This window comes from Zingiber officinale, chromosome 1A, assembly GCF_018446385.1.
Source record: "Zingiber officinale cultivar Zhangliang chromosome 1A, Zo_v1.1, whole genome shotgun sequence".
Lineage (NCBI taxonomy): Eukaryota > Viridiplantae > Streptophyta > Magnoliopsida > Zingiberales > Zingiberaceae > Zingiber > Zingiber officinale.
The window spans coordinates 123142395-123170172 of NC_055987.1; the positions used below are offsets into that span (position 1 = coordinate 123142395).

Below are 27778 nucleotides of genomic sequence, written 5' to 3' on the forward strand. Positions count from 1 at the left end.
CTTTTTATTCTTCATTTTTCCATTCAAAATTCGTTCTGGAGGTCGGAGGCGATTCAGTGTAAGCATCCACTCCGGAAGCTTATGTCCTCCTACAACATCATGAAAAGAAAAAAACTCCCACACGCATGTGGGGTAAAAAGAAGATAGGAGAATATTAGTGTGGGTAAAATATGTATCAAGAAATGAATCACATCTAATAAAATCAACAATTGGTACCTTAATTAAATTCTCTGAAAAATCACAAAAAATACTAACCTTTTCATGTTGAAAGGTACCTGGAGTGGTGATTGTTACCTCCTTTTCATCAAATGAATGCTCAAGCTCTGGTTCTAGTGACTGTACATCCTCATGTAGTGATTCTTGGGTACTTGGCTCCATAGCACAAGTCCCTACACTTACATCTTCATCTTCATCAAATCCAGGTGATTCTTGAGGTAATGCTTCCAGTAAGCATTCCCCTACACTTAACTCATCTTCAAAGAAATGTTCAGAACCTGAATCACTATCAACATCTTCAACAACAATGTCAGTAGGATCAGAAATTTGCATAATTACATAATCATCACGAAAAACATTAAAAAAATCATGTGAAGTAATGGGAGTAGGGTCAGGCCTGACAGAATCGCTACTTTCCATCTCTCCACTGGAGTTTTGTGCTTGCAACTGATTGATGGTTGATGCAATTTGGTCTATCTGACTCTGTATGTTCTGAATCCTTGAAAATTGTTGCTCTTGATGCTCTCTCATTTGTTGCATAATCTCCTTGAGTTTCCATGTTGACTCATCCATCTGAGGTTCATTTTGTTGAAAAGAATTTTGCAAAGAATTTGTTGAAACTTCTTGGAACCCATATGAAATCTGGTAGGTTGGATATGGCTCAATAAATGGTCCTTGTGCACTTTCATACCTGAAACATGAATTATCCACCCAATTAGCATTAAAACCATTAGAAAATGACTCATACCTATTTTGTTGATCCATGCTTGGGTAAAACTGATACTCAGGTTGAAAATACTGATAATTCTCCATTCCACCTCCAAAATTCTGAAAATATGGATCCATGCTTAAGAAATCTCCTGTTCTTCACTACAACACTAGAAATCAATGTTAGAAGACTCAAATGCATAAAGTTTCAATCACATGAAAATATGAACAGTAAAAGCACTTAAAAATTCAAGAATAAACCAACATGAAAATACAAAAAGAAATAAGCAATCAAATCAATCAACATACTAACAAATAAAATCAATCAAATCCAAAATAAACACACATTGCTAGTTAATTCCCCGGCAACGGCGCCAAAATTTGGTGTTAGCCATTTTCATGTCACGTGGCACATCAAATTAATTAAAATTGAAACTCATTAAAATTAATACAAGCGTTGTAGCAACGAGTCCCAAGTCGTATTTTTTTTTCCAAGGGTTACTAGCAAAATATGTGTGTGAACTCTAGATTTGATTCAAAATTGATTTCTCACATTAACAAAGTTATTAGGCATTCTCATCAATCAAGAATCATAAAATCATTAATTGACCAAACTACATACAATCCTTAATTTCAATCACTTCAACAACCATTTCAAGAATTCATTCACAATAACATAGAATAGAAATAGCAATCTAATCATCAAATTAGGAATCCAACACCTAAACAAGATCATAGTCACAAAGATTAAATTGCTAACTAAATCACAAAACTCTACAACCTGTTAGTATCAGAATCACTAAACTAATCAGAATTAGATCTAAGATTTGGGGTTTGTAAGCAAGAAATCACAAACAAAATTGCATAAGGAAACATGAAACAAAATAGAAATTGCAAAGAAATGTAATCAGATCACGAGATCTGAGCATGTTCGTGGACAATTCAAAGACATAGAATAAAGAAAACTAAAACCCTAAACATTCCACAATCCCAAAACCGAAACCAAACTTCATCAATCTGCTGTTAAACAGATTTGTTCTCGGAAACCTCCCCTCAAACATCCAACGAACTACCAAGCTTCCAACTATCACCAGATGATGCTCATGGCCATTGGAAACCTCCCCTCAAGCTCGCATATGACCGGTATCATCATCAACCGAAGAAAAACAGAGTTTGTTATGTGATTTGCCAAGCTAATCCGATTGATCAGAACAAACCAGCTTCGCTGCGGAATGAAATGCGGAAAAGGTACAGAAACTCCAAGAAACCTCCCTCAAAGCCCTGGTGGATGCGAAGATCACTGATCGGAAACCTCCCCGATCGGCAATGTGGCGGTGGACAGAACAAAGCACGGCTGAGAAACCTCCCTCGGCTGCTCTCTGATCGCCGGAAGATGAACGCCGAATCTTGGTTATCGTCGTCGGAGAAGAAAATCTGCTCTCAGATCTGAATTGTGGAAGGGAAGCTTCGGCGACGAAGAAGATGAACAGTGGTGGAAATCGCGAAGCCGAGCTCCAGGTCTACTGTAGCTTCTCAACGTTTTTAAACAACTCCCTCTCTGATCGGACGGCTGAGAAACTTTTGAGCTAAATCAACGGTGAAAGTTTGCCCAAAATATGATCTGAAGGTACTGATGTTAATCTAGGGTCTGGATCTACTCTCCTGTAGGTCGGATCGATCAGATCATCACTGGATGGTCCAGATCTGCTTGATCTTCAACGGACGGTCCAGATTAATCCAGGTCTTGATCGCCTCATCTTGCCCTAGATTTGAGCCCAAGTGTGGTCCAATCTGATTGGGTCCATGACCCTTTTGATGCCTACAAAATAATAAACAAATATTAGCACCAAAATACCATGAAAATAGGCTAATTTATAATTAAGTCCAAGATCAAATGCAATATTGAGATATGATGTTAATATGAGATTAAACTATGAATAAACCAATAAAAACATGCATTATGATTCAAAATAATATAGCCAAAATCATGGTTATCAGTAGGCGGTTGGTGCAGCTGACCTTTCACTTTCCCGGCAAGGGCCCAAGTGGTCAGCCGGACGACCTTCGACGAAGACGAGGGAGACGGAGGGAGCGAAGGAGAGAGAATTCCAATCAATCTGTAGCAGGAAAGGCGTTGAAGCAGTGAAAATTTTTTTTAAGAATAATTTTTGAATCGGGTTGATAAAGACAATATGAAAACTATGGGTATCGAGTACATTAATCTCTGCTAGAAAATATCAAGGTAGCTGCTACAAGGTGTGGCAGCTTCATGGACAGTTAACTGCTACACGTTGTAGCAGCTTCCTCCCCATGAAGCTGCTACACCTTGTAGCAGCAAAATGAAAGTCCACCGGAGAGCAGGTGGTTGTTGGAGCCGTCGACCATCCAGGTCGTAGCATAAGTCCTTCCGACCTTCTACCACGACCAATCCAAGTCATATCCTACAAGCACGGTTTCATCAGTCGTAGTAGTTGATGCATGGGTTAGAAATGGGAGCAAAGCCGCGGTGCATCTTTATACAATTATTACAACTATTTTTATACTGATTTCACAAGATAATAACGGTGTGGATTAAGAAATTAAATTGGAGTGAGGTGGTAGGATCTCACAGTAGACCTGCGATTGAAGACGCCGGAGCAACTTTCCGGCCGGGAGCGCGAGGGACGAGTTTCAACGGAGGGATCGAGGGAAGGGGGGGGGGGGCGAGCAGCGAGCCAGACAAAAAAATATTGAACTTTCCGGGGAAGCGTCAGGTCGCCCGGAGGACGGACGCCGGAGGGGACCGGGAGCGAGGGAGAGAGAGCGGCGAGGGAGAGGGAGGGAGAGAGAGAGAGCGGCGAGGGAGATTTTATTTTTGGTAATAAGCGCCGCCGAAATTTTGAACAAAGGAGAGAAAGGGAGAGAGTAACTTTTGTGGATTATTTTATTTGTAGTGAAATCGAGTTGGCGGTGCCACGTCTGCGCGTCGCTCACGGTCGCGCACAAAGCGTCGCCCAGCATAACATTTCTATATATATATATATATATATATATATATATATATATATATATCAATTATAAACTATCAAACTGTAAGGGGTATTTTTTAAAAAATGCAACCTTTGATGGGTTTTATAAAATGAAATTACCTAAAAATAGTTTATAATTGATTTAATTCCACCTTTCTCTCACTCAAACTAGATCCGAAGGAAGCTTTCGGCGAAAGATCGATAGTTCAAGGTTGTATAATAATGTCATTAAAAATGAGTTTTAACTATAAATGAGTGCTACAGTGCATATTAGTAAGGTCTAGTCGAGGAGATGTGACAGTCAGAAGTCAAGGGGACGTGACAGTCAGAAATCAAGGGGGCATGACAGTCAGAAATCAAGAGGACGTGGCAGTCAGAAGTCAAGGGACGTGACAGTCAGAAATCAAGGAGGGGGACAATAGAGGGATCACTCGGGGTCATCTTGTGTCGAAAGGCAGAAAGGAATCTCCCGGTCGGGAAACCAGGGTTATGGCAAGAAGAGCGGTTAGGATCAAACCTGACCTGGCTTTACCGATCAAGGATGGTCAGGCTAACCTGCATGAGCAAACTTATCCCTCTCAGTGGAGCAGGAATCATAAAAACCGACAGGAGGGGCTTGACCAGTCTGTTCATTAGCACTCCACAGATCGACCAGGGTTGTTTCAATCATACTCGGGTAGGATAGAAGGCATTACGCGACAATAGGTCAGGGAATCATAACTACTTGTCAGAAAATATATGTTGTATGTCAGGGAATATTCTAGTGGTTGGGATCGTCTGTCAGTAGAACCTTCCTCCAGTCTATAGGAGAAAGTCACATGTCCTCCACCACTCAACAAATCCTGGCACTCGACATCCTCTAACAGGGGTCAGTCTCCAGAAGGTACATATTGTCATTTATAAAGGGCGCCCTCTCCCTTGCACAGGTACGCTCACTAGCACACTTGTTTACTTTTCTTCATCCTTCGTACACTATTTTTCTGAGGAAAAAGTACCTGATTTGAACGTCAGAGGGTCTGTTCCGGGGACTTTTTCCTTGGTTTTTGATCTCTAACGTTCCGTGTGCTTGTCCAAGTGTGTGCAAAGGTCTGATACCGCCGGCACAGGCTGAGCAGTTCGCTCGGGCCACATGGGGGTATGTTCTCTGAAGCCTGTGCGACCGCAACGTCATAGTCTCCTCCCCTCAACACTAACGACACTTCATCCTGCCTTCGTCTGATTCAGACTCCAGACAGGATTAATTTGGCGTCATCTGTGGAAACTTCTTCGCCTGTTCCGGGGTGTGAAGATGGAGGACACTGGTAGAATCAATGTCACTATGACGGGGGGAGAATACGAGTTGTATAAAGAATCCAAGAGGCGAGCAACCTCCGAGAAGCAGACCACCGCTTCTCGACCTTACAAGATGCCGACAATCTCTAAGGAGTTGACCCATGCCTCCAATAGAGGGTCTAAAAGAAAGCAGCTCGAGGAGTTTCCCTCGGTCTTCTATCGAGAGCCTGACCTCAATTACCAACGCAAGGGCATGAGTGGCTATAATAAGAAAGAGTAACCGCAGACCTCAAAGGCGGAAAGTTCCCCGCCCAGGAATTCTAAGAAGGGCAAAACCCCAGTGCTCAGAGCGGATCCTGAAGAGCAAGTGTCTTTCTACACAAGGGTGCTCGGGGAAAAGTTACCTAAGGGATACAAGCCTCCTGCCATAGGAGAATATGATGGTAGTCAAGACCCGGAAGATCATCTCAGAAAGTTTATGAATGCTACTCTGTTGCATTAGTATAGTGACGCAATTAAGTGTCGAGTGTTCTTTAACACTTTATCCGGATCGGCACAAAAATGGTTTGATGGTTTACCGAACGGGTCCATCACTTGTTTCCATAACTTCAAGACAGTCTTCCTGCGCAATTTCGCTAGTAGTAGGGAGTACCAAAAAACGGATCATTGTCTCTTCGCACTCAAGCAAGGGTCAACTGAGCTCTTGCGAAGCTATATCAAGCGCTTTAATCAGGTGGCTCAAGACGTTCCCTCGGCCACCTCCGAAATATTGATGAGCGCTTTCTCGCACGGAGTGGTAGAAGGAGAGTTCTTCTAGAACCTTATCCGGGATCCCATGAATAACTTCGCCGAGATGCTGGGAAAGGCAGCCAGTTATATCAACATGGAAGAGGCTCAAGCTGCTCGGCGGAAAGCAGACAAGACGTCTACTCCCACTAACAAACCGACGGATCGCTAGCCTCCGGCGGCACCCACCAATGCTCTGGCCGTCGTTGGCACCGCAGATCTCTTTTCACATGTGCATAAACTTACCACTAGCTACCTCGGCCGAACCCTAATCCTCATTTACATGACCCGAGATCTCAATTTCATAGACAAAACACATCTCTTTCTAGACGGCGAAGAACTAGACGGCGACGCCGCCACCAAAATTCGAGCGGATTTACGAGCTCTTTGGCGGAGATTCCGGTCGGTCAGGTCTCGAGGCCTAGGCAGGCGAGGTTTGCGCGATCATCCCTTTACAGAAAAATAAAAAGAATAAATAAATATTTTAGTTTCCTTTTTATATATATATATATTTTTCAATTATAAACTATCAAACTGTAAGAGGTTTATAAAATGCAATTACCTAAAAATGCAAACTTTGATGGTTTTATAAAATGAAATTACCTAAAAATAGTTTATAATTGATTTAACTCCACCTTTCTCTCACTCAAAGCATGTTTTACACAACTAAAAAATTGTTTACTATAGTGATAAATAAACTGGATCCGAAGGAAGCTTTCGGCGAAAGATCGATAGTTCAAGTTTGTATAATAATATCATTAAAAATGAGTTTTAACTATAAATGAGAATTATTTTATATCTAATGTGGGGTAGAAGATGCGTTACCTAATTGCAATGCTCTAAAAGTAAGCAATCTGTTTATTTGATGAGCAAATAATTATTTATGAGAACAAAAAAATTCAATTTCTCCCTAGACTTTAGTTATTTGTCGTTTTAAGATTTTTTCAAATAAACGATGATTATATTCTCAGACGCTTCTCATAATTTATTTTCAACTTATGTAAAAAAAAAAGATAAATCATAAGGTTTGCTTATAGTCGATCATTAACTATTAGAAAGTGGAAGGAATTTTTTTTCCTAAGAATATGCACACATCTGTTAAAAATTGACTTCTTACTATATTGTCATTTTAAACTGGAAGCCCCTTAGAGATTATCGTCTTAGTATTATTTTGTATGATGCCCATCTTCAAAATGAAAATTAGGATTAAGTGTATTTTATTTTATTTTTCTACAAACTAAGGCGCAAAACATAATATTTTAAACCATGGGAGCTCAACTAAAAAAATAGGCCAAGTATCTTCACCATGTGTGGAATTAGCAAGCTTTAAAGGACCACAAAGATTTAATTGTATGGGGAGTTCAATTATTTGTGTGCGCTTTGCATCACTTTTTATAGATTTTCTTGTACTTTTTTTCTTCGAGTAATCAAACCCTAGGAAATGGTTGAACTCGACATTGATGATGCTCACTGAATATGAAGTGGCACCAGCACTGAATTGCTCACTGAAACCCAAGAAAATGGTTGAACTGGGCATTGATGAACCCTAGGAAATGGTTGAACTTGACATTGATTATGCTCACTGAAACAATGCTTTCCATCATATTTTTCTTGATCAAAAAGAGCTTTTTGTGATAGAATAAACAAAAAGAAGCATGCATGCTATTTTAGGTCATTAGGTGTCCTGTCACAGGCCGAGTGATGTTACTCATGCAACCACCGGCTACCTCACCAATGATTATAACAACTGGAGAGAATCCTGTGACCTCTTGACAATGATAAAGATGAAATGAAGAACATAAAGAATCTTTTTTGTTGTCTTTATAACTGGTTTGGGTCAACCTTTCAAAGATTGAGACTTGGGAACCTCTAAATCTGTCCCTTGTGTTCTTTGCTGCATGCAAGTTAAACATGTTTCATGAGAATTTAGGTGCCAATGAGGTCCATCAAGTGAGTTAGCAGCAATCGGTAACAGCTCGGTTCTTCGAAGTGCTGAATCCTTCAGTTCACAGCTCTCTCTTGGATCAAAGATGATGCCCTCCAGAGCCAAGTAAGTGTTCTTTCCTTGAGAAATTAGCATTTCATAGAGTTTCATAGAAATTATTCATAATTTGGATAGAGATCTGTTTAAGGATCTGAAATTGGTATTTGGAACAGATCTGGTTGGTCGGCGAACTCGAATATGAACTCTCAGGGAGTGCTCAAGGGAAGCAGATTCAACAGGAATGGATCCGCGCCGGAGAGGCACTCTCTTCCCCCTTCGAAGCCGCGTGTTTCAGTCGATCGGCCGATGAAATCAGTCGAGTCAAAAGCCTCTAGCAAGAACAGCACTAATCCTAATGTAAGCATGGTTTGGTTCCGAGCAATTATTTGATTCAGTTTCGCGCCAACTCTCATTCTTGTTGTTGGTTTGGTCTCAGAAATCAGAATTGCAGGAGAAGTTGGAAGCAGTCGAGAGGGAGCTCAAGCAAACAAGGGGGGAATTGAGTGAAACCAAGAGGTTGGCAGATGAGATGAATGAAGAATTGGAGAAAGCCACAGTTGCTCGAGCGAGAGCAGAAGAGATCTTGGACACTGAAAAATTCAGGATGGTCGAATTGGAAGAGGAATTGCACGAGGAACTCGGGAATCTTCAAAGTCGGCACGAGCAAGATGTGTCTTCCCTGAATTCCTTGGCATCTGAGCTCCAGCTGACTAAGGGAGAGCTCAGAGATGCGAGACGTGAAAAGGAGCTGGCGTGTCATGAAGCAGAAGGCGCGAAGAGAGCTGCGAAACTATACGAAGAGAAGGCGATGCTCATGTCGAAGGAACTCGGCGACTTAAAGGCCCTGCACGAGTCAGAATTGGCTAGTGTGGGCAAAGAGGCAGAGGAGAAGGTCGGAAAGTTGGAAGCTGAGACAGCCATGCTGAAACTCGAACTGGAAAGAGCGAGAATAGCCGAGGAGAAGTTGGTTCACATGGAATTGTTGATCGAAAAGCTTCAGATCGAGGCGACCGATGCCCGAAACGAGCAATCGGATGTTTGTGCATTGGTCGATGAGTGGAGGAACAAGGCAGGGAGGCTGAAGGCAGATCTTGAAGAAGCTTATCAGTCTGAGAAATCTGCATCGGATTCTCTCGCAGACATGATGGTGAAGCTGGAAGAGACTAAATCTCTCTTCGAAGATGCGAAAAGGGAGATATCGATTCTTGATGCGAGGATAGACTCGATGGAGATCGAAGCAGGGAGGCAGAAGATTGATCTTGAAGAATCAAATAGGCAGCTTGATTTGGCACAGCAAGATGCATTGAACATTGGGAAGACAGTCGAGTTACTGAAATTGGAGCTCAAGAGATTGGAGGAGGAAAAGTCGGTGGCTGTTACCGGCGAAAAGGTTGCTGCTTTGAGAATTGAGAGTCTTTCAGATGAGCTCAATATTAGCAAAGATGAAGGGGAGAAGACTAGGAAGGCAATGGAATGTTTAGCTTTGAAAGTTCAGTCTATGTCGATAGAAGACGGGGAGAAAGACGAAAGGCTTGCGCGAATGCAATCTGAAATCGAAGAATCTCACAAGGAGATAGACCATTTAAGTAGAGTTCTAAGAAACACTGAAGAAAGGTATGAGGTGATGCTCGACGAGGCACGGTATGAGCTTGTTTGCCTCCAGAACAGATGCAAAGGTGAGGCAAATGAACTTAGGAGCAGTGAATGGGATGCGAAAGAGAAGAACTTTGTTGACACTATCAGAGAATTGGAAGGACTAGTTGAGTTGCATGAGATAGCTAAGCATGAAAAGAATGAGTTACAACAAATAGAATCACGCGCGAATTCTAGTCCCGACGAAGAAGAACAATCCAAGAACGAGGATTTGCTTCCAAATGAAACACTACTAGAGGAGGAGAATGGATTGGAGAGCGGAGAGCAATGTAGCAAAGAACTTGAAACACTGGAGAACACCGAAAAGGATTGTGAAGTATCAAACACTAAAATGGAATGGGCCAAGGAAAATGGAAGCTCGGAGATACCTTTCAAAGAGCAGGAGGATCACTTCCAAGAAGATCCAATCGAAGACTCGGAATCAAAGATGAACTGCGAGAGCGGTAATCGGATGAACGGAACTGAGCAACAGAAGCTCCAAAGGAGGAGGAAGAAGAAGGCATTGCTCTACAATTTTGGGAATCTACTGAAGGGAAATCATTAGTTGGATCTCCAATCCATTTATTTATCTTATACGATATGATTAGTTTGAGATTCTTTATCGATATGTTTGGAAATGTCAATTCCTTTTACAGCTACACATTCTGCAAATTGTATGAACGGATTCTTGTTACTTTGGATGATCATTTCATGGTGCAACTATTTTGATCATAATAGTTTTTCTTTTCTTTTCTTCCCTCTAATTTTTGCAAAAGCAAATATATTTGTGGTGCAAAGATAAAATATCAAAGTTCGAATCTCAAATGAGACTAATATCAAAGTTCGGATTTTGACTATCCATAAGATATATTTTGAATTTATTTGATAGGCGAATTAGATATAAGACCGTCTATCTTAAAGATTAGTCAGGCAAAATTTGAATACTTAAATTATCAATAAAAATAAAAATAAAAAAACTAGGTTTGCCATCAACCTGGATTATTAATAAAATATGTTAGATTGGTTTGCCATCAACTTAATTGGATTATCAAAAATATGTTAGATTAGTTTTAGTAAAATATTTAGGAAAACAAATAAAGAAACATATAGGGATGACAATTTTCCACATCGATTTAGGGTTCCGCGGAAAAACCCCGAAATGGGGATGGGGATCTCCGATTTTTCAAGGATGGGACGGATATGGGAATACTATCCCCATCCCTGAAGTCGCCCCGAATATTATTATTATTAATATTAATAAATAATAATAATATTTTTTTAAAGTATTAATAATAATATTATTAATAATATTGATATTAATATTATCATTAATAATAATGATAAAATAATAGTAATAATCTTACTATTTTATTAAAAATCTCCTCCCTTTACTAACTAATTTTGGTGAAGCCTAAAATGAATTTACGTTACTGCCCTTTTTCTATTCACATTAAAAATAATTTCAAGGTTTATAGTAATTCCACAAGCGAAATAATCAGTGATCTAGAGTTCGAGACTTAGCTACGACGTATTATTATGAATTTTTCTCATCATTAATTTTCTCTGATTGTTTTATATAAAAAAAATATAGTTATCTTTAGTGCCCACATCTTAGAATTGACAACAATATGATCAAAGAAACTTCTATAAATATTTTAGGCTGACGATATTAAAAAATCTACTTTTCTTAGTTTCTTTTACTAAGATAAGTATAATATTAAATTAAAATAATTTTTTGCATAGGGAAGCCCGTTGTAGTAGTTTATTGTTGAGATTCTCTAGCGTCACCCTTGCATTATTGCACTATTGCATGAGTCTGACGAATCTTACCCAAATAATTAATTCTTGATTCTGAACGTAAGGATGATACTAGAAAATCCAAATCATTCAGATTTTTAAATACCTAAATAATTTATATATTATTATATTACACACGCAATGCGTGTGCACGATCACACTAGTAATAATTAAATATGGGGATGGGGTGGGGATGGAGATTTGATCCCCGTGGATTCGGATTCAGAGAATCCTCAAATCCGAAAAAATGAGAACATGACGAGGATGAAGATGACAAACTCATCCCTACCCCGCCCTATTACCATCCCTAGGAACAGAGGTCAAATTTCAATAAGAATGCATAAGCTCGGCTCCGAATTCACCTGTTAGTTGAGTCAAAGGGAGTATCGTTTACTTTTGAGATTAATTAGATGAAATTTGAACATATAAATTATCAATAAAATAAAATATATTTTTTTTTACTTAAAAAATCACCGATATTCAAACGGATAAAATATGCATAGCATGCAATACACATCACTATCATAATGGCGAGGGTAAGAGGGGGAGGGACTATTTCGACCATATAAATAAATTTTTGAAAAATAAAATAATATTTTTAAAAGTACTGATGAAAATGACATGACATGACAAACAATTATTAAATTTAAATAAAGCATTTAACGCTTAATTAATGGATGAAGAGAGAAAAAAACAAGTATTGGATTAATAATACACTAGGCCAAATATAAACCAAATAAATGGATATCCATAAAAATGCTTAAAATCTTCCTAACAAATTAATTAATCTATTAAAAGATTAAAATAATATATATATATATATATCCCCTCAGTCACCCATGCTAGGCATGCATGGGGACACCCAACATAATATATATATATATATATATATATCGATTTGATATATTGCATACTCATAGTGCACTAATATTTATGGACGACTAAGTGCGCGACATGCTCAGAAGTACATTCTATTTCCTATGGATGTGCACACCATAAATGTACATACATAGAGATGTCTAGATTATGTACCAAGTAAATTTTGAACACAATTTACATACATTTAAATATGGATCTTCATAATTGATCCTGTCCGAACCAGAAGTCAACAGACGCTGGGCACGTGGCGCTCTCCGGCTCGCTGATGTAGATCTCCTACGGGTGGCGCGATGCTCCGGCTAACTTGCACAGAAGTCGAGCCGGGAAGGGGGTTCCCGGCGGCGACCCTCCGACGCTCAAGTCAGGTAAATTACGATGAACAAAGTGGCTCCCCAAAGTCTCAGAATACCTAGCAAATCTTACCTCCGGCGAAACCTGAGGTTCTTTATATAGAGCTGTGAAGGGTTTGGGCACGCGTACCGATGTGCATACGTGTCCTCTGTCCTTTCCTAGGTATGCAACTGTCAGAAAGCTTACCTGTCCTTTCCTAGGTATACGGCTGTCAGAAAGCTTACCTGACCCATATCGCTACAGTCAAAGCATGCCCTCGATGGGACAGTCGAATCCCCTGTCACAAGATTTGGAGCATGCCACGCACGTGAAACCTACCGGTTGTCAGAGAAAGAAATCCTCTGGCCTTTTCCTTTGCTCCAAACTTGTCGTCCGAGCGGACAGATCCCTCAACATCCGACCGGACATCCGCGGTGGTTTACTTGTGCTTTGTGGAGACTAATAAACAGGGGTGCTTTATGACTGTGGTCGATCAAAAGGTCAGCTCGGTCCATGACCTTTTTAACTGAGCGTCGGAACCCCGATTTGACAGGGTGCCTCCCCACCATAAGTGCGAGCCGGCCGGACCCATCCGGGTATTCGATTCCATCGGCCTGCCGGCAGTCCGGTCGGACCAGCCGTCTACAGCCGTCCGTCCGGTCGGACCACACTCTACCCGGATGGACGGCTGCTCCGATGACTTCCACTTGGCGTTGGCTTTGCAAGAGGGGGGGAGGGCCCGCTCTTACTACCGGATCACTTGCCTCCCCTTCAAGTCTAGTCGAAGGAGGCGAATAGTCCGACTGACTGGACTGTGAGTCTAGCCGAACTGCTCGTCCATGCTAATACTCTCCGCCCGGTCAGCGGCAGAGATATCCTTGAATGAATCAAGGATGGCCTTCACCGGATCTCCTCGCGTTCTGCGCCAATCTTCGACATCAAGGTTGATCATACCTTCATTAAATGCTCCGAATGATTGACTGCCACGTGGAGCAACGCCATCGGAGTACGGAGGCGGTGGCATGATGTTTTGATGTGATCGAAGCAATTCGAAATAAACGGCTAGATGCATGCTTCGATTCCTGTAACCTGGATCCGACGGTGGAGGCCGCCCGGCCCTCACCCTATAAATTCTTAACACTTCCTTCTCACCTTCACTTGCCTCCCTTACCTCTACTGTTGCCCTCTGCGCTTCGGAGTTCCGGCAATCTTGTTTCTGCCCTTTGGCGCTCTTCGGCGCCTTTCTTCGATCCCTCTCATCTCAGTAAGCTTTTAGATCTTTCCTTCTTCCTTTCCGGTATCTAATTCGCATTTCTTCCCCTAGTTCCAGACTTTAAAACTCCTTTTCTTCGTCTTTGAAACTTCCTTTTTGCTTTCTTCTGTCCGGATCATGGCCAGTTCTTCTCATCCCGAAGAACAATCCCTAGGCCCATGGTATACCACCATGCGGTCCCGTTTCGAACAACGGGATTTTGATATTTTGGCTGACAATTTCGAAATTCCCGAGGATTTCGAAGTTCGCCTAGCTGGTCCCGCCGCTCGGCCACACCGACCGCCGCGCGGCGGTTTCTGTGTCTTCCGCGACCAATTTACCGCCGGTCTGCGGTTCCCCGTGCATCCTTTTATAGTAGACGTTTGTAATTATTTTGGCGTGCCGCTCGGAAGTTTAGTACCAAATACCTTCCGTCTCCTCTGCGGTGTTGTCGTTTTGTTTAAGATTCATAACATTCCCCTCCGACCGGAGGTCTTCTTTTACTTCTATTACCCTAAGCAAGCCGAGCCGGGCACCTTTATGTTCCAAGCTCGGCCCGGTCTGGTCTTCTTCAATAAACTACCCACTTCCAATAAACATTGGAAGGACTATTATTTCTACATCCGCATGCCCAGTCAGCCAAACTTTCCGACCCAGTGGCAGGTCAGTCTACCTCCTACTCCCGAGTTGAAGAAATTCAAGACCCGACCGGATTATCTTCACGCCGCAAATGTACTAGCCGGTCTGCGGCTCGACATCAACAAACTTCTTCACGAGGGAGTGATGTACATTTTTGGGCTGAGTCCTATACGGACTCTTCTTCCGACCGGCTTCGGTAAGAATTTTGCTTGGGCATTTGCTTTAATTGCTAACTGATTTCTTCTTCTTTTCATGCAGCTGACATCGTTATGGACTCGGTGATGGCCGGCGTTCTGAAGAGAAAAGCAGCAGCGCTGGAGGCCGCGGCGACCAAGGAAATGGAGGCGCTGGGTATCCAGCCGGTCGGTTCTCACGAAGGAGAGAGCGGCACCCAGGCCGAATCGGACGCTCGGGCCTCTCAACAGCAGGTGGCGAGCGGAGCAACCCCCTCCAGGGAACCAACGGGGCCCGAGGAAGGGTCCGTTCGGGAAGAACAGCCACTGCAAAAGAGGCGCCGGATAGAGACTCCGCTGCGATCGGCTACCTCCGCGGTCCGACCCTCCGACCGGGCCGCCGTGACTGCTAAAGGCAAGGCGCCTGTGCCCAAGACCATTTCGTCCGACCGGACTCCGTCTGACTGGGACGAGCTGACTGCTCCGGTTAAGGCCATTCCGGTCGACACTCTCCCCCCTGCTCACCATTCAGCCCAATGCTTGACCATCCATTCGCGGCTTTCTGCGCCAGCTTCTGATCCCGGCCGGGCGATCCCTGGTCATGGTCGCACAATACGGGTAACTCTTCATCTTCCGACTGAAGAGTTGCTACCAGAAGCCGACCAGCCAACCGTGCCCGAGCACACCATTACTTTGAAGGGGCCCCTCGCCGAGATGTGGGCCGACACTCGGGCGCGCGTAGCACTGATCCCCCTCCGGAACTTAGCCAACAGCCACATGCAAGCGGCTACGGGGGTAAACTTGTTGAAGTTTTGTCATAATATTTCCGCTCGGCTTTTGACAACTGCGCCTTCTTGCTTCAGAGATGGGTGAAAGAGATAGCAGTTTCCAACCGCCTGGCCATGGCAGACGAAGAGATAAGGCAACTAAAGGCGGCAGGTGGTCCGAGCGACTCCCAAGGCCCTACCTACTCCGAGCTGCAAAAAGAGCTGAAGAAAGCTGCTGCTGAGCAGAAGAAGACAGCTGACAGGCCCACGCCCTAGCCGAGTCCGAGCGACAAGTCAAGTCGCGACGCAAAGATAACTCGGCCACTACTCGGAAGAACACGACCATCTCCGATCCGAGAAGAAAAGCGTGGGCGCGGGGCACGGGTTGAAGATAAATGGTGACGGAGCGGCTCGACCGGAGAAGGCAGCCGCTACCGATCTGAAGAAAATCGAACATCTGAATGAGGCCCTCACAAGCTCCTGGCAACCTTCAAAGAATACCGGGATGCCGAGCCGAGCCTGCCGCTCTACGACAAAGCCATATCCGATCGCCCGAGTTCTCGGAGAAAATTTGCGAGCGGATGTACTCAGCTTTCGACTTGGCCATTACAGCCACTATGACTTATCTGAAGTCGAAGGGCCTTCTTCCGGAGTCCACCAATATTCCAGCCGGCGATCAGGTGGAGCTCCTGAACAACATTCCGAGGGACCTTTACGACTACATCGAGTAGTTCTTGTAATTTCGCCGCTCGGCTGAACATGAATCTTTTTATACTTAGGCCACTCGGCCTAAGGTTTTAATTTCAATGAAATGCTTTCCTTTTGTGCACCCCCTCTTTTTGCACTGTCCCCTCGCTAATACTTGTGCTGCCCGCTCGTCTACTATCACACCTTTGACCTTCGAGGTGCATTCTCGCAAGTGTTTTCCCCAGCCCTTCCGTTCGGCCGAATATCATCCGATGTTGCCAAGAATCGCTCGTTATAAGCCGATAAGAACTTTTGTACCTCGAATCTGAGCGGAACTTAGCGCCGATCTAACTATCGGCGGAGAATACGGATAATTGTAGTGTCGACGATATTCCGCTCGGATTAGTTATAGACGTCGAGGTGTCTCTAGATGTTTAACGACGGTGCTCGTCGATCTTCCGCTCGGGGATTTATAGACGCCGGCTCGTCTCTCGATCTTTAACGTAGGCGCTCGACGGCGCGGATATTTATAGCCGGTCGGCGCGGCTCTCGATCTTTAACGACGAAACTCGTCGGCACGGATATTTATAGCCGGTCGGCGCGGCTCTCGATCTTTAACGACGGAACTCGTCGGCGCGGATATTTATAGCCGGTCGGTGCGGCTCTCGATCTTTAACGACGGAACTGGTCGGCGCGGATATTTATAGCCGGTCGGTGCGGCTCTCGATCTTAACGACGGAGCTCGTCGGTCTTCCGCTCGGGGATTTATAGACGCCGGCTCGTCTCTCGATATTTAACGTCGGAGCTCGACGACGCGGTTATTTATAGCCGGTCAGCGCGGCTCTCGATCTTTAACGACGGAGCTCGTCGGCGCGGATATTTATAGCCGGTCGGCGCGGCTCTCGATCTTTAACGACGGAGCTCGTCGGTCTTCCGCTCGGGGATTTATAGACGCCGGCTCGTCTCTCGATTTTTAACGCCGGTGCTCGATGGCGCAGTTATTTATAGCCGGTCGGCGCGGCTCTCGATGTTTAACGACGGTGCTCATCGATCTTCCGCTCGGGGATTTATAGACGCTGGCTCGATTTTTAACGTCGGTGCTCGGCGCGGTTATTTATAGCCGGTCGGGGTCTCGATGCTTAACGACGGTGCTCGTCGATCTTCCGCTCGAGGATTTATAGGCGTCGGCTCGTCTCGATTTTTAACGTCGGTGCTCGGCGGTATTATAGCCGGTCGGAGCGGCTCTCGATGTTTAACGACGATGCTCGTCGATCTTCCGCTCGAGGATTTATAGACGGCTCGTCTCTCGATTTTTAACGTCGGTGCTCGACGGGCGGTTTTTATAGCCGGTCGGCGCGGCTCTCAATGTTTAACGACGGTGCTCGTCGATCTTCCGCTCGGGGATTTATAGATGCCGGCTCGTCTCTCGATTTTAACGTCGGTGACGGCGCGGATATTTATAGCCGGTCGGCGCGGCTCTCGATGTTTAATGACGGTGCTCGTCGATCTTCCGCTCGGGGATTTATAGACACCGGCTCGTCTCTCGATTTTTAACGTCGGTGCTCGACGGCGCGGTTATTTATAGCCGGTCGGCGCGGCTCTCGATGTTTAACGACGGTGCTCGTCGATCTTCCGCTCGGGGATTTATAGACGCCGGCTCGTCTCTCGATTTTTAACGTCGGTGCTCGACGGCGCGGTTATTTATAGCCGGTCGGCGCGGCTCTCGATGTTTAACGACGGTGCTCGTCGATCTTCCGCTCGGGGATTTATAGACGCCGGCCCGTCTCTCGATTTTTAACGTCGGTGCTCGACGGCGCGGTTATTTATAGCCGATCGGCGCGGCTCTCGATGTTTAACGACGGTGCTCGTCGATCTTCCGCTCGGGGATTTATAGACACCGGCTCGTCTCTCGATTTTTAACGTCGGTGCTCGACGGCGCGGTTATTTATAGCCGGTCGACGCGGCTCTACGGTTTAACGTCTGGGCTAGACGACCTTTAAGGCTAACTCCTTACCAGGTCGAGCGACCTTGGCCTTCCTTTCAGCAGAGAATACTCAATGTGCTTTCATCTTTCTACTTCCTGCATCGCAAGTACCTCCGACCGGACGGTACGGGGCCTTCGTTCCTCGAGCGCTTGGCTCGACCCATTTACCACCGGCCGAGCGGCGCGGGGCCTTCGTTCCTTGATGACGATGCCTTATATTTGTTCTTTTGATTTTTCATTTCTGCATTTCAAGTATTCAGTCGAAAAAAATACACAGGATGATTTACAGTGGTACACCTTTCATCCTGCCCGGTAAGGCTGGAGGTGGTTCGCGCTCCACGGCCTATCTAGCTGCCGACCGTCCTCATCCTCCAAATAATACGCGCCCGAGCGGAGCTTTTCGATGATTTTGAAGGGACCTGCCCACGGAGCTTCAAGCTTGCCGGCGTCGCCGACCGGCTTGACTTTCTTCCAGACAAGGTCGCCGACCTGGAATGATCGGGGAATGACGCCCTGGTTGTAGTTTTGCTTCATCCGTTGACGGTACGCCATCAGCCGAACGGATGCCTTGGCACGCTCTTCGTCAACCAAATCCAGCTCCATATTCCTCCGCTCGGCGTTGCCTTCATCATAACACTGGACCCGGACGGACTCGACGCCGACTTCAACCGGAATGACCGCTTCACCGCCGTATAACAGATGAAAAGGTGTAACGCCCGTTCCTTCCTTAGGAGTTGTTCGGATGGCCCATAAAACGCTCGGCACTTCATCCGGCCAACTTCCTCCCACGTGGTCGAGCCGAGCGCGCAGAATACGGAGAATTTCCCGGTTGACTACTTCGGCTTGACCGTTGCTTTGGGGGTAAGCCACGGACGTGAAGTGTTGCTCGATGCCGTAGCTTTTGCACCAATCTTCCAGCACTTTCCCTGTGAATTGCCGCTCGTTATCGGAAACCAATCGGCAAGGTATACCGAACCTACATATGATGTGTTGCCAGATGAATTTTTTGACCATCTGCTCGGTGATCCTGGCTAGTGGCTCGGCCTCCACCCACTTGGAGAAATAATCGACCGCCACCAGCAAAAATTTCCTCTGCCCGGTCGCCATCGGAAATGGACCCACAATATTCATTCCCCATTGATCGAACGGACATGAAACGGTTGATGCTTTCATCTCCTCTGCCGGTCGGTGCGAGAAGTTGTGATACTTCTGGCATGAAAGGCATGCAGATACTGTCCGAGCGGCGTCTATTTGTAAGGTTGGCCAAAAGTATCCAGCTAGCAAAATCTTCTTGGCTAGTGATCGTCCGCCCGGATGTCCTCCGCACGATCCTTGATGTACCTCCTGGAGGATGTAAGCCGAATCTTCCGAGCTCACACACTTCAACAACGGGCGAGAGAAAGCCTTCTTGTAGAGCTGATCGCCGATAAGTGTGAACCGACCGGCCCTCCTCCTGAGCAGCTGGGCTTCATCCCGATCGGCCGGTGTGGCTCCCGAGCGGAGGAACTCTATGATGGGTGTCCTCCAGTCGCTTGGAAATGTGAGGCCTTCCATCCGGTCGACGTGCGCCACCAGCAGTACTTTTTCAATTGGTTGCTGAATGGCGACCGGCGTTATAGAACTTGCTAGTTTGGCCAACTCATCGGCTGCCTGGTTCTCCGTTCGGGGAATCTTTTGAATAAGGACCTCTCGGAAAGTGGCTTTGAGTTTTTCAAAGGCTTCAGCGTAGAGCTTAAGCCGAACGCTGTTGATTTCAAAGGTACCAGAAAGTTGCTGAGCGGCCAACTGTGAATCCGAATAGAGTGTCACCCGACCGGCTCCTACATGTCGTGCTGCCTGCAATCCGGCTATGAGAGCCTCATACTCTGCTTCATTGTTGGTGGCTTTGTAATCCAGTCGGACGGATAGATGCATCTTTTCTTCTTGAGGTGAGAGCAGCAATATTCCAATCCCACTTCCGAGCCGAGTGGAAGACCCATCCACATATATTCTCCACAGAGCTTCCGGCTCTGGCCTCTGCACTTCGGTCACAAAATCAGCCAAAGATTGCGCTTTGATCGCCGAGCGGGGTTGATATTGGATGTCAAATTCACTTAGTTCTGTCGTCCACTTGATGAGCCGTCCGGACGCTTCTGGATTCAACAACACTCTTCCTAATGGACTGTTCGTCCGGATGATGATGGTGTGAGCCAAGAAATATGGTCGAAGGCGCCGAGCGGCTAGAACTAAAGCAAAGGCCAACTTCTCGAGCCCGATGTAACGAGATTCAGCATCCTTCAAGATGTGACTTAGAAAATACACCGGCTGCTCTTCGCCGCTCGCCCTCACAAGTGCCGAGCCTACAGCATGCTCAGTTGACGACAGATACATATAAAGTGACTCACCCCCGATCGGCTTGGCAAGTACAGGCAGAGAATTTAGATATGTTTTCAATTCTTCAAATGCTCGGTCACATTTTTCATCCCACTGGAACTTAGTAGCCTTGCGCAGGATCTTGAAGAATGGTAAGCTCCGGTCGACGGTTTTGGAGATGAATCTGGACAAAGCAGTTATCCGACCGGTCAACCGTTGCACTTCCCTTGTATTTCTGGGAGGCGGCATGTCTTGCAGAGCTTTCACCTTGCTGGGATTGGCTTCAATTTCCCGCTCGGTCACTATATATCCCAAGAAACGACCCCCTTTTGCTCCGAACAAGTATTTCTGGGGATTTAACTTGACTCCATATTTGCGTAGCGTTCGGAAGGTTTCTTCCATGTCCTTGAAGAGATCGGCCGCTCGGACGGATTTGATAAGAATGTCGTCCACATAGACTTCCAGATTCCGTCCGATCTGCTCCCTGAACACTTTGTTCATCAAGCGTTGATAGGTGGCCCCGGCATTCTTCAATCCGAACGGCATCACCTTGTAGCAATATGTGCCGTCGGCAGTCACGAAGCTAACCTTTTCTTGATCTTCACGGGCGAGCGGCACCTGATGATAGCCTTGGTATGCGTCGAGCATGCAAATCAATTCGCAACCGGCCGTAGAGTCCACCAGTTGATCTATCCGGGGCAAGGGATAAAAATCTTTGGGGCATGCTTTGTTCAAGTCCCGAAAGTCAATGCAAACCCTCCACTTGCCGCCCGGCTTGGAGACTAATACTACGTTAGCCAGCCAGCTCGGGAACTGCACCTCGCGTATGTGGCCGGCCTCCAGAAGTTTCTCCACTTCCGCCCGGATGATGGCATTCTGCTCAGCACTGAAATCCCTTTTTCTCTGCTTCACTGGCCGAGCGTCCGGTCGGACATGCAACTCATGCTGCGCTAAGCTCGGCGAAATTCCGGGCAACTCATGTATCGACCAAACGAAGACATCATGATTTCGTTGGAGGCATTGGATCAGCTCCTCCTTCTGCTCCTCCTCCAGATCAGAGGCGATAAAAGTCGTGGCCTCCGATCGGGTCGGATGGATCTGAACCTCCTCCTTTTCATCATAAATTAAAGCAGGAGGTTTATCGGTTATGGCTTGTACCTCGATTCGGGGCGCCTTCCGAGCGGAACACGCTTCTGCTCGGACCATCTCTATATAGCACCGCCGAGCTGCTAGCTGATCTCCACGTACTTCTCCTACTTTGTCCTCCATGAGGAACTTTATCTTTTGGTGGAAGGTTGAGACAACCGTTCAGAATTCGCCGAGCGCCGGTCGTCCCAAAATGACGTTGTAGGACGAGGGAGAGTCGACCACCACGAAGTTTATTGTCCTGGTCCTCCTGAGCGGCTCCTCTCCCAGCGAGGTAGCCAGCCGGATCTGTCCGACCGGCTGAACTTCGTTGCCCGTAAACCCGTAGAGCGGGGTCGTCATGGGCAGCAGCTCGACTCGATCAATTTGCAGCTGATCGAACGCCTTCTTGAATATGACGTTAACCGAGCTCCCTGTGTCAACAAATATGCGGTGAATAGTATAATTTGTTATTATCGCTTTAATGAGCAGAGCGTCGTCGTGGGGCACTTCTACTCCTTCTAAGTCTCCGGGCCCAAAAGTGATTTCCGGTCCACTTGCCCGCTCTTGGCTACAGCCGACTGCGTGGATCTGCAGCTGCCGGACGCCCGCCTTCCTGGCTCGGTTGGAGTCTCCTCCGCTCGGTTCGCCAGCAATAACGTTGATCTCGCCCCGGGAAGTATTGCTCCTGTTTTCCTCTTCCCGAGTGGACGGTCGTGACCGTTCTCTGGACGCCCGGCGATTCTCCTGTCTCGGAGATCGGCGCCGATCGGGTGTTTGTTGATGTCTCCTTTCGGTGCGGGTCCGGTCAGCTTCATGGGTCCTTTGTCTCCTATCGATGGGAGGAGACCGTCGTTCGGCTTTCCTGGGAACAGGATTGGCCACGAAGGGAAGACTCCGACAATCCCTCGTGTTGTGCGTATCCGTCTGGTGGAAGGAGCAGAACATAGGGGTCCACCTCTTCTTTGGCTTGGGCCGAGCGGCCGCCACCTCTTGTACGTGTGATCTGGCGTGGGGGGATCGGATTGCTTCGGCCCTCGGTCCTCTGGGCGGCTGCTGAGCGGCGTGATGTTTCCGTTCGGCATGAATAGGTGCCCGCTCGGTTGGAGTTTCCTTTTTCCGGGCGGCTTGCGCTTCTTCCACGTTTATGTATTCGTTGGCCCGATGTAGCATGTGATCATAATCTCGGGGCGGCTTTCGGATGAGCGACCGGAAGAAGTCCCCATCCACAAGGCCTTGTGTGAAGGCATTCATCATCGTCTCCGATGTGGCCGTTGGGATATCCATCGCCACTTGGTTGAATCTCTGGATGTAAGCTCGAAGCGTTTCTCTTGGCTCTTGCTTGATGGCAAACAAGCTGACACTTGTCTTCTGATAACGCCGACTGCTGGCGAAGTGGTGGAGGAAGGCCGTTCGGAAATCCTTGAAGCTAGTGATGGATCCGTCCGGCAACCTCCGACACCACCGTTGAGCCGATCCCGAGAGAGTGGTAAGAAAGACTCGACACTTTACTCCATCTGTATACTGATGGAGCGTAGCTGTGTTATCGAACTTACCCAGATGATCATCCGGGTCTGTTGTTCCATTGTACTCGCCGATCGTCGGAGGCACGTAGTGCTTGGGCAGAGGGTCTCGCAGAATAGCCTCCGAAAATTGGCGATTGATCCGCTCGGGAGATGAGTCCGTTTTGGGAGCTTTCCCCTTTCTGTCATCCCGTCTGGGCACTTCGTCTGAAGAAGATCCTCTATCTCTTCGGGCTGGTACGGCTTCAGGGGTGCGAAATAAGGCCCGATGAAATGCGACGGTGGCTTGAGGTGCTTCCGCTCGGCCACCAGACGCAGATGTTGCTTGTTGCTCCGGCCGTTCGGCTGATGCTTTTTGTTTTTGCTCCATAAGTTTGGTGGCCCTCATCTCGACTAGAGCATCGAGTTTTTCTGTTGAAAGTGCCACCGTGTGTTGTCGTCCAGCCTCGTCCATTGTTTTTGTTCGAATGCAGGAGCGTTCCCACAGACGGCACCAAATTGATCCTGTCCGAACCATAAGTCAACAGACGCTGGGCACGTGGCGCTCTCCGGCTCGCTGATGTAGATCTCCTACGGGTGGCGCGATGCTCCGGCTAACCTGCACAGAAGTCGAGCCGGGAAGGGGGTTCCCGGCGGCGACCCTCCGACGCTCAAGTCAGGTAAATTACGATGAACAAGGTGGCTCCCCAAAGTCTCAGAATACCTAGCAAATCTTACCTCCGGCGAAACCTGAGGTTCTTTATATAGAGCTGTGAAGGGTTTGGGCACGCGTACCGATGTGCATACGTGTCCTCTGTCCTTTCCTAGGTATGCGACTGTCAGAAAGCTTACCTGTCCTTTCCTAGGTATGTGGCTGTCAGACCATATCGCTACAGTCAAAGCATGCCCTCGATGGGACAGTCGAATCCCCTGTCACAAGATTTGGAGCATGACACGCACGTGAAACCTACCGGTTGTCAGAGAAAGAAATCCTCTGGCCTTTTCCTTTGCTCCAAACTTGTCGTCCGAGCGGACAGATCCCTCAACATCCGACCGGACATCCGCGGTGGTTTACTTGTGCTTTGTGGAGACTAATAAACAGGGGTGCTTTATGACTGTGGTCGATCAAAAGGTTAGCTCGGTCCATGACCTTTTTAACTGAGCGTCGGAACCCCGATTTGACAGGGTGCCTCCCCACCATAAGTGCGAGCCGGCCGGACCCATCCGGGTATTCGATTCCATCGGCCTGCCGGCAGTCCGGTCGGACCAGCCGTCTACAGCCGTCCGTCCGGTCGGACCACACTCTACCCCGGATGGACGGCTGCTCTGATGACTTCCACTTGGCGTTGGCTTTGCAAGAGGGGGGGGGGGGGGGGGGGGCCGCTCTTACTACCGGATCAATAATATTCATATCTATTGAAATTTACATCACATCATTTTATTTTTTTCCCTAAGTATTGAAGAACTTGGCAACTGATCAATGTTAATCACACTATACCACTTGTGAATCATTCACTCAAAATTTGCAAAAGACAAATAAAAAAAATGTTTTTAAAAATTACACATTTTGTTCTCAGATTTGAAAACAAGTAATATTTGTTGTCCCATTTAAGAAACTTGTCCTTTGCCATGGCTTTCAAGAAAGAAAAACTCAAGTAGAATTGAGAATCTACATAAGTTTTGTCAAGAAAATGACACCCTTAAAAGCATTGCACACTCATAGTTGGATGTTTGATTAGGTTTTCGATCATTATGTAAAATTGACTAGCGATGTCGTGTTGTGTAAGAGTGGGATCCGATACGGACTTAGTTTGAGAGTTTTCATCTTCCTTAACATGTTTTAATATGAAACACAACTTTAAATAATTTTTTTAGTAATTCAGATATTTAACTATTTAAGTCAACTGTGAATTTTCTCTCAAATTATTTATTTTTTTATTTTGTAAATCATTTATATATACATTCTATTTTACTAATTATAAGCATAGAATTATCATCTACCCATATGGTTATTGGGGTAAGTCAAAGACAAAGAAAAGAAAATTCTTTACATGGGGCAAAATGAAAACTATAAAACTTGCAATGTCTAATTGTCATACTTATTAATAAATGATCTGATAATCCTATCTACAAAAGTATACTATTTTTTGAATAATCATCATCATAAACAGGTACAAAATTATTATCATTTTGCCTCGCACATATTTTTGTAAATCTTGTTATGTCCTACATAATTTCACGATTATCATTTTTAACCCTGAAAATGTTAGGGATAAAGCATAGGGAGAGATAAACCCATTAAAATTACAAGGACGGTTCCAAAAAACTAGTAAGATATAGTGGTGCAATGAAGCTTTTTTCCTCAAAACAACATGGTTTAAATGTATATTTGTAAATTCTGGGGCCTAAAGTGAAATATTGTCAACCGATGCCAACAAAATAACGGTCGCTATCACGTACAAGTCACGGAGTTCCTTCTTTTTGAAGTCCCGATATATCTCCCGCCACGTCAGTCTCTCTTTTCCTTTCCCCTCCTCCCCATCTGCCGATATAACGCCACTCCATCGGACGTGCCAGAGTACATCTCCTACAATCCGACGGTCACAAACAGGCAACCTACCGGATCCGATTTATTTATTATCTTCTGTCGTCGCCGCGTTCGTGTCGCTGTCGCGCTTTCGGATAATGACGCGCAAGGGGCAGTAACGTAATTAAAGCCCCATAATTGATTGCTTATTCGTTGGGTTTCCGGTTCTGCCCCCTGGCCGAGGTAGAATGACGCATGCGCCCTTGTAGCCCGCACCGGTCAGACGGAACTGGGTTCTGTGGACGATCATTCCTTTTTGAAAGTTTATTATTATTATGCGGCTGTCGCCGTCGTCGTCGTGCATGTGCGGAGGCCACTGCCTGTGCGGGGGCCACCCAATGTGAGGCAGCAAAATTAAAGTCCCTTGTCGGTAGCTGATCTGGGTTGAACTAATGTAAATAAAATAAATATTTTAAATAATGCTATGAGTTCCATTCACGTGGATAATTATTTTTTTTATTTGTTTTTTTCTTTTATTTTTAATCGGCCTTCTTTAATTGGTTGGATGGGTATTCTAGAGCTTTCTTAAATTCACTTGGGAGGGCCCGCTAATCAATTTTTTAAATATTATTTTATTTAGTGATTTCACATGCCCACTCTATTAGTATGGTAGTAAAAGATAAATATATTCATCTCAATATTTTTATCAATTCCTCTCAAGGTCAATACAAAGGAGGTAAATTATGAACGATTATTAGTCTTTGAAATAGTGACTAGCACATAAAGGAGATATTTATCTCACCTTTACCGAGATTCGAACCCCAATTATTGGATGTATGGATAATGATCATAGACATTGGGATTAAATTTTGATAGGAGATTTCATTATCTTTTAATAAATCTTCGCTTATGCATTTATTAATTTGGATTCATATATTTACTTCCCTCTATATCAATAGGATCAGAGATGGAGTCAGGAATTTCATATCGAAGAGGCGAAATATATGTGTTTGTGTTGAGGGGAAGTGACCATGTCGTTGCCTCTCATTCACCTTTCTTTCATCCCCTATTTCTATACTTCATACACTTCTTATAATTAAAAATTGAGAAAAGGGGGGGGGGGGGGGGGGGATCGCCGCCATCATCTCCTTGGCTCCATCCCTGAATAGGACTAACTCTAAGGGATGTTGATGCGGCAATCCCATATTTTTTTTATTACTATTGATTACTATGGGTCAGACATTTTTTTTTCTTTGAAGCTGTCAATCAGAAAGTGAGTGATGACACAAGAAGTATCGGAAAATGTACTTCCCATGCTTCTATAGCATTACGAAAAGCCTCTTGAAGGTAGCGGAGGTAGTACTCGAATGGTTGAATTATATCACAGGAGTGAGATTCAAATCTTTTGAAGTTCATTCTCTCAAATAATAAGTTTCTCTCATCTAGGAGGTCGTTGGGTATAATAATTTATCTTTTTTTTATAAAGTCTTAGAACTGACAATAAAGGAACATCTGGGATGAACATTTTCATCCTTTGCATCACATTACAATGTGATGAAGAGAATTACCATGTTTGATAGTTTTGTAAAACTATCCTTAGATGTTTACCAATATCATAATCACCTTCCACCCTCAATAATTTTTATTTTATAATCACTATATAAAGTTAAAAAAAATATTGATTGAGTTTTGTATTGTTTAAGATGATTTAATAAGGTAATTAAGTTGTCAAATTTAAAATGATTATTTAAATTTGATTTGAACCGAATTTAATTTAAATTTGATTTAATTAGAGTCATCAACTTAAATGATAAATGTCGAATTAATCTATCCCGCCAAATAATTTAAATAGATTGGACTAAAATTTTATTAAACTATATAAAGGTTTGTCGACCCGCACGGGTTAGTCCGCGGTAGGCTTGGGTTGACCCATGGATTGAGAAAAAATATTTTTTTTTCAAAATTTAAAATAAAAATAAAAAATTCAACAAGCACATAAATTGGACTCATTTAATCCGAAATTAAACTTTATTTATTTATCATTTTTTCTATATATTTGTTTTTAATGGACTCATGATTTGACCCAATCTACAACCTAATTTTTTATTAGGTTAGATTAAAAATTTTCTAATCCACCAAGATAATAAATTTATGTATC

The 27778-nt window shown here is 45.0% G+C and overlaps 1 protein-coding gene across 1 annotated transcript; it reads left to right on the forward strand.

Moving 5' to 3' along the window:
* The first annotated feature begins 7693 nt into the window (after positions 1–7693).
* On the forward strand, positions 7694–10336 carry LOC122030101 (WEB family protein At5g16730, chloroplastic-like). Its single transcript, XM_042589260.1, has 3 exons — positions 7694–8040; positions 8148–8331; positions 8411–10336. The coding sequence occupies exons 1-3, from the start codon at positions 8021–8023 to the stop codon at positions 10169–10171; spliced, it is 1965 nt and encodes a 654-aa protein (XP_042445194.1). The 5' UTR covers positions 7694–8020; the 3' UTR covers positions 10172–10336.
* Positions 10337–27778: the final 17442 nt, after the last annotated feature.

Coding starts and splice junctions, on each gene's coding strand:
- LOC122030101 (XM_042589260.1), top strand. CDS start 8,021: ATGATGCCCTCCAGAGCCAA. Junction 8,041..8,147: donor ATGATGCCCTCCAGAGCCAA/GTAAGTGTTCTT, acceptor TATTTGGAACAG/ATCTGGTTGGTCGGCGAACT. Junction 8,332..8,410: donor AGAACAGCACTAATCCTAAT/GTAAGCATGGTT, acceptor GTTTGGTCTCAG/AAATCAGAATTGCAGGAGAA.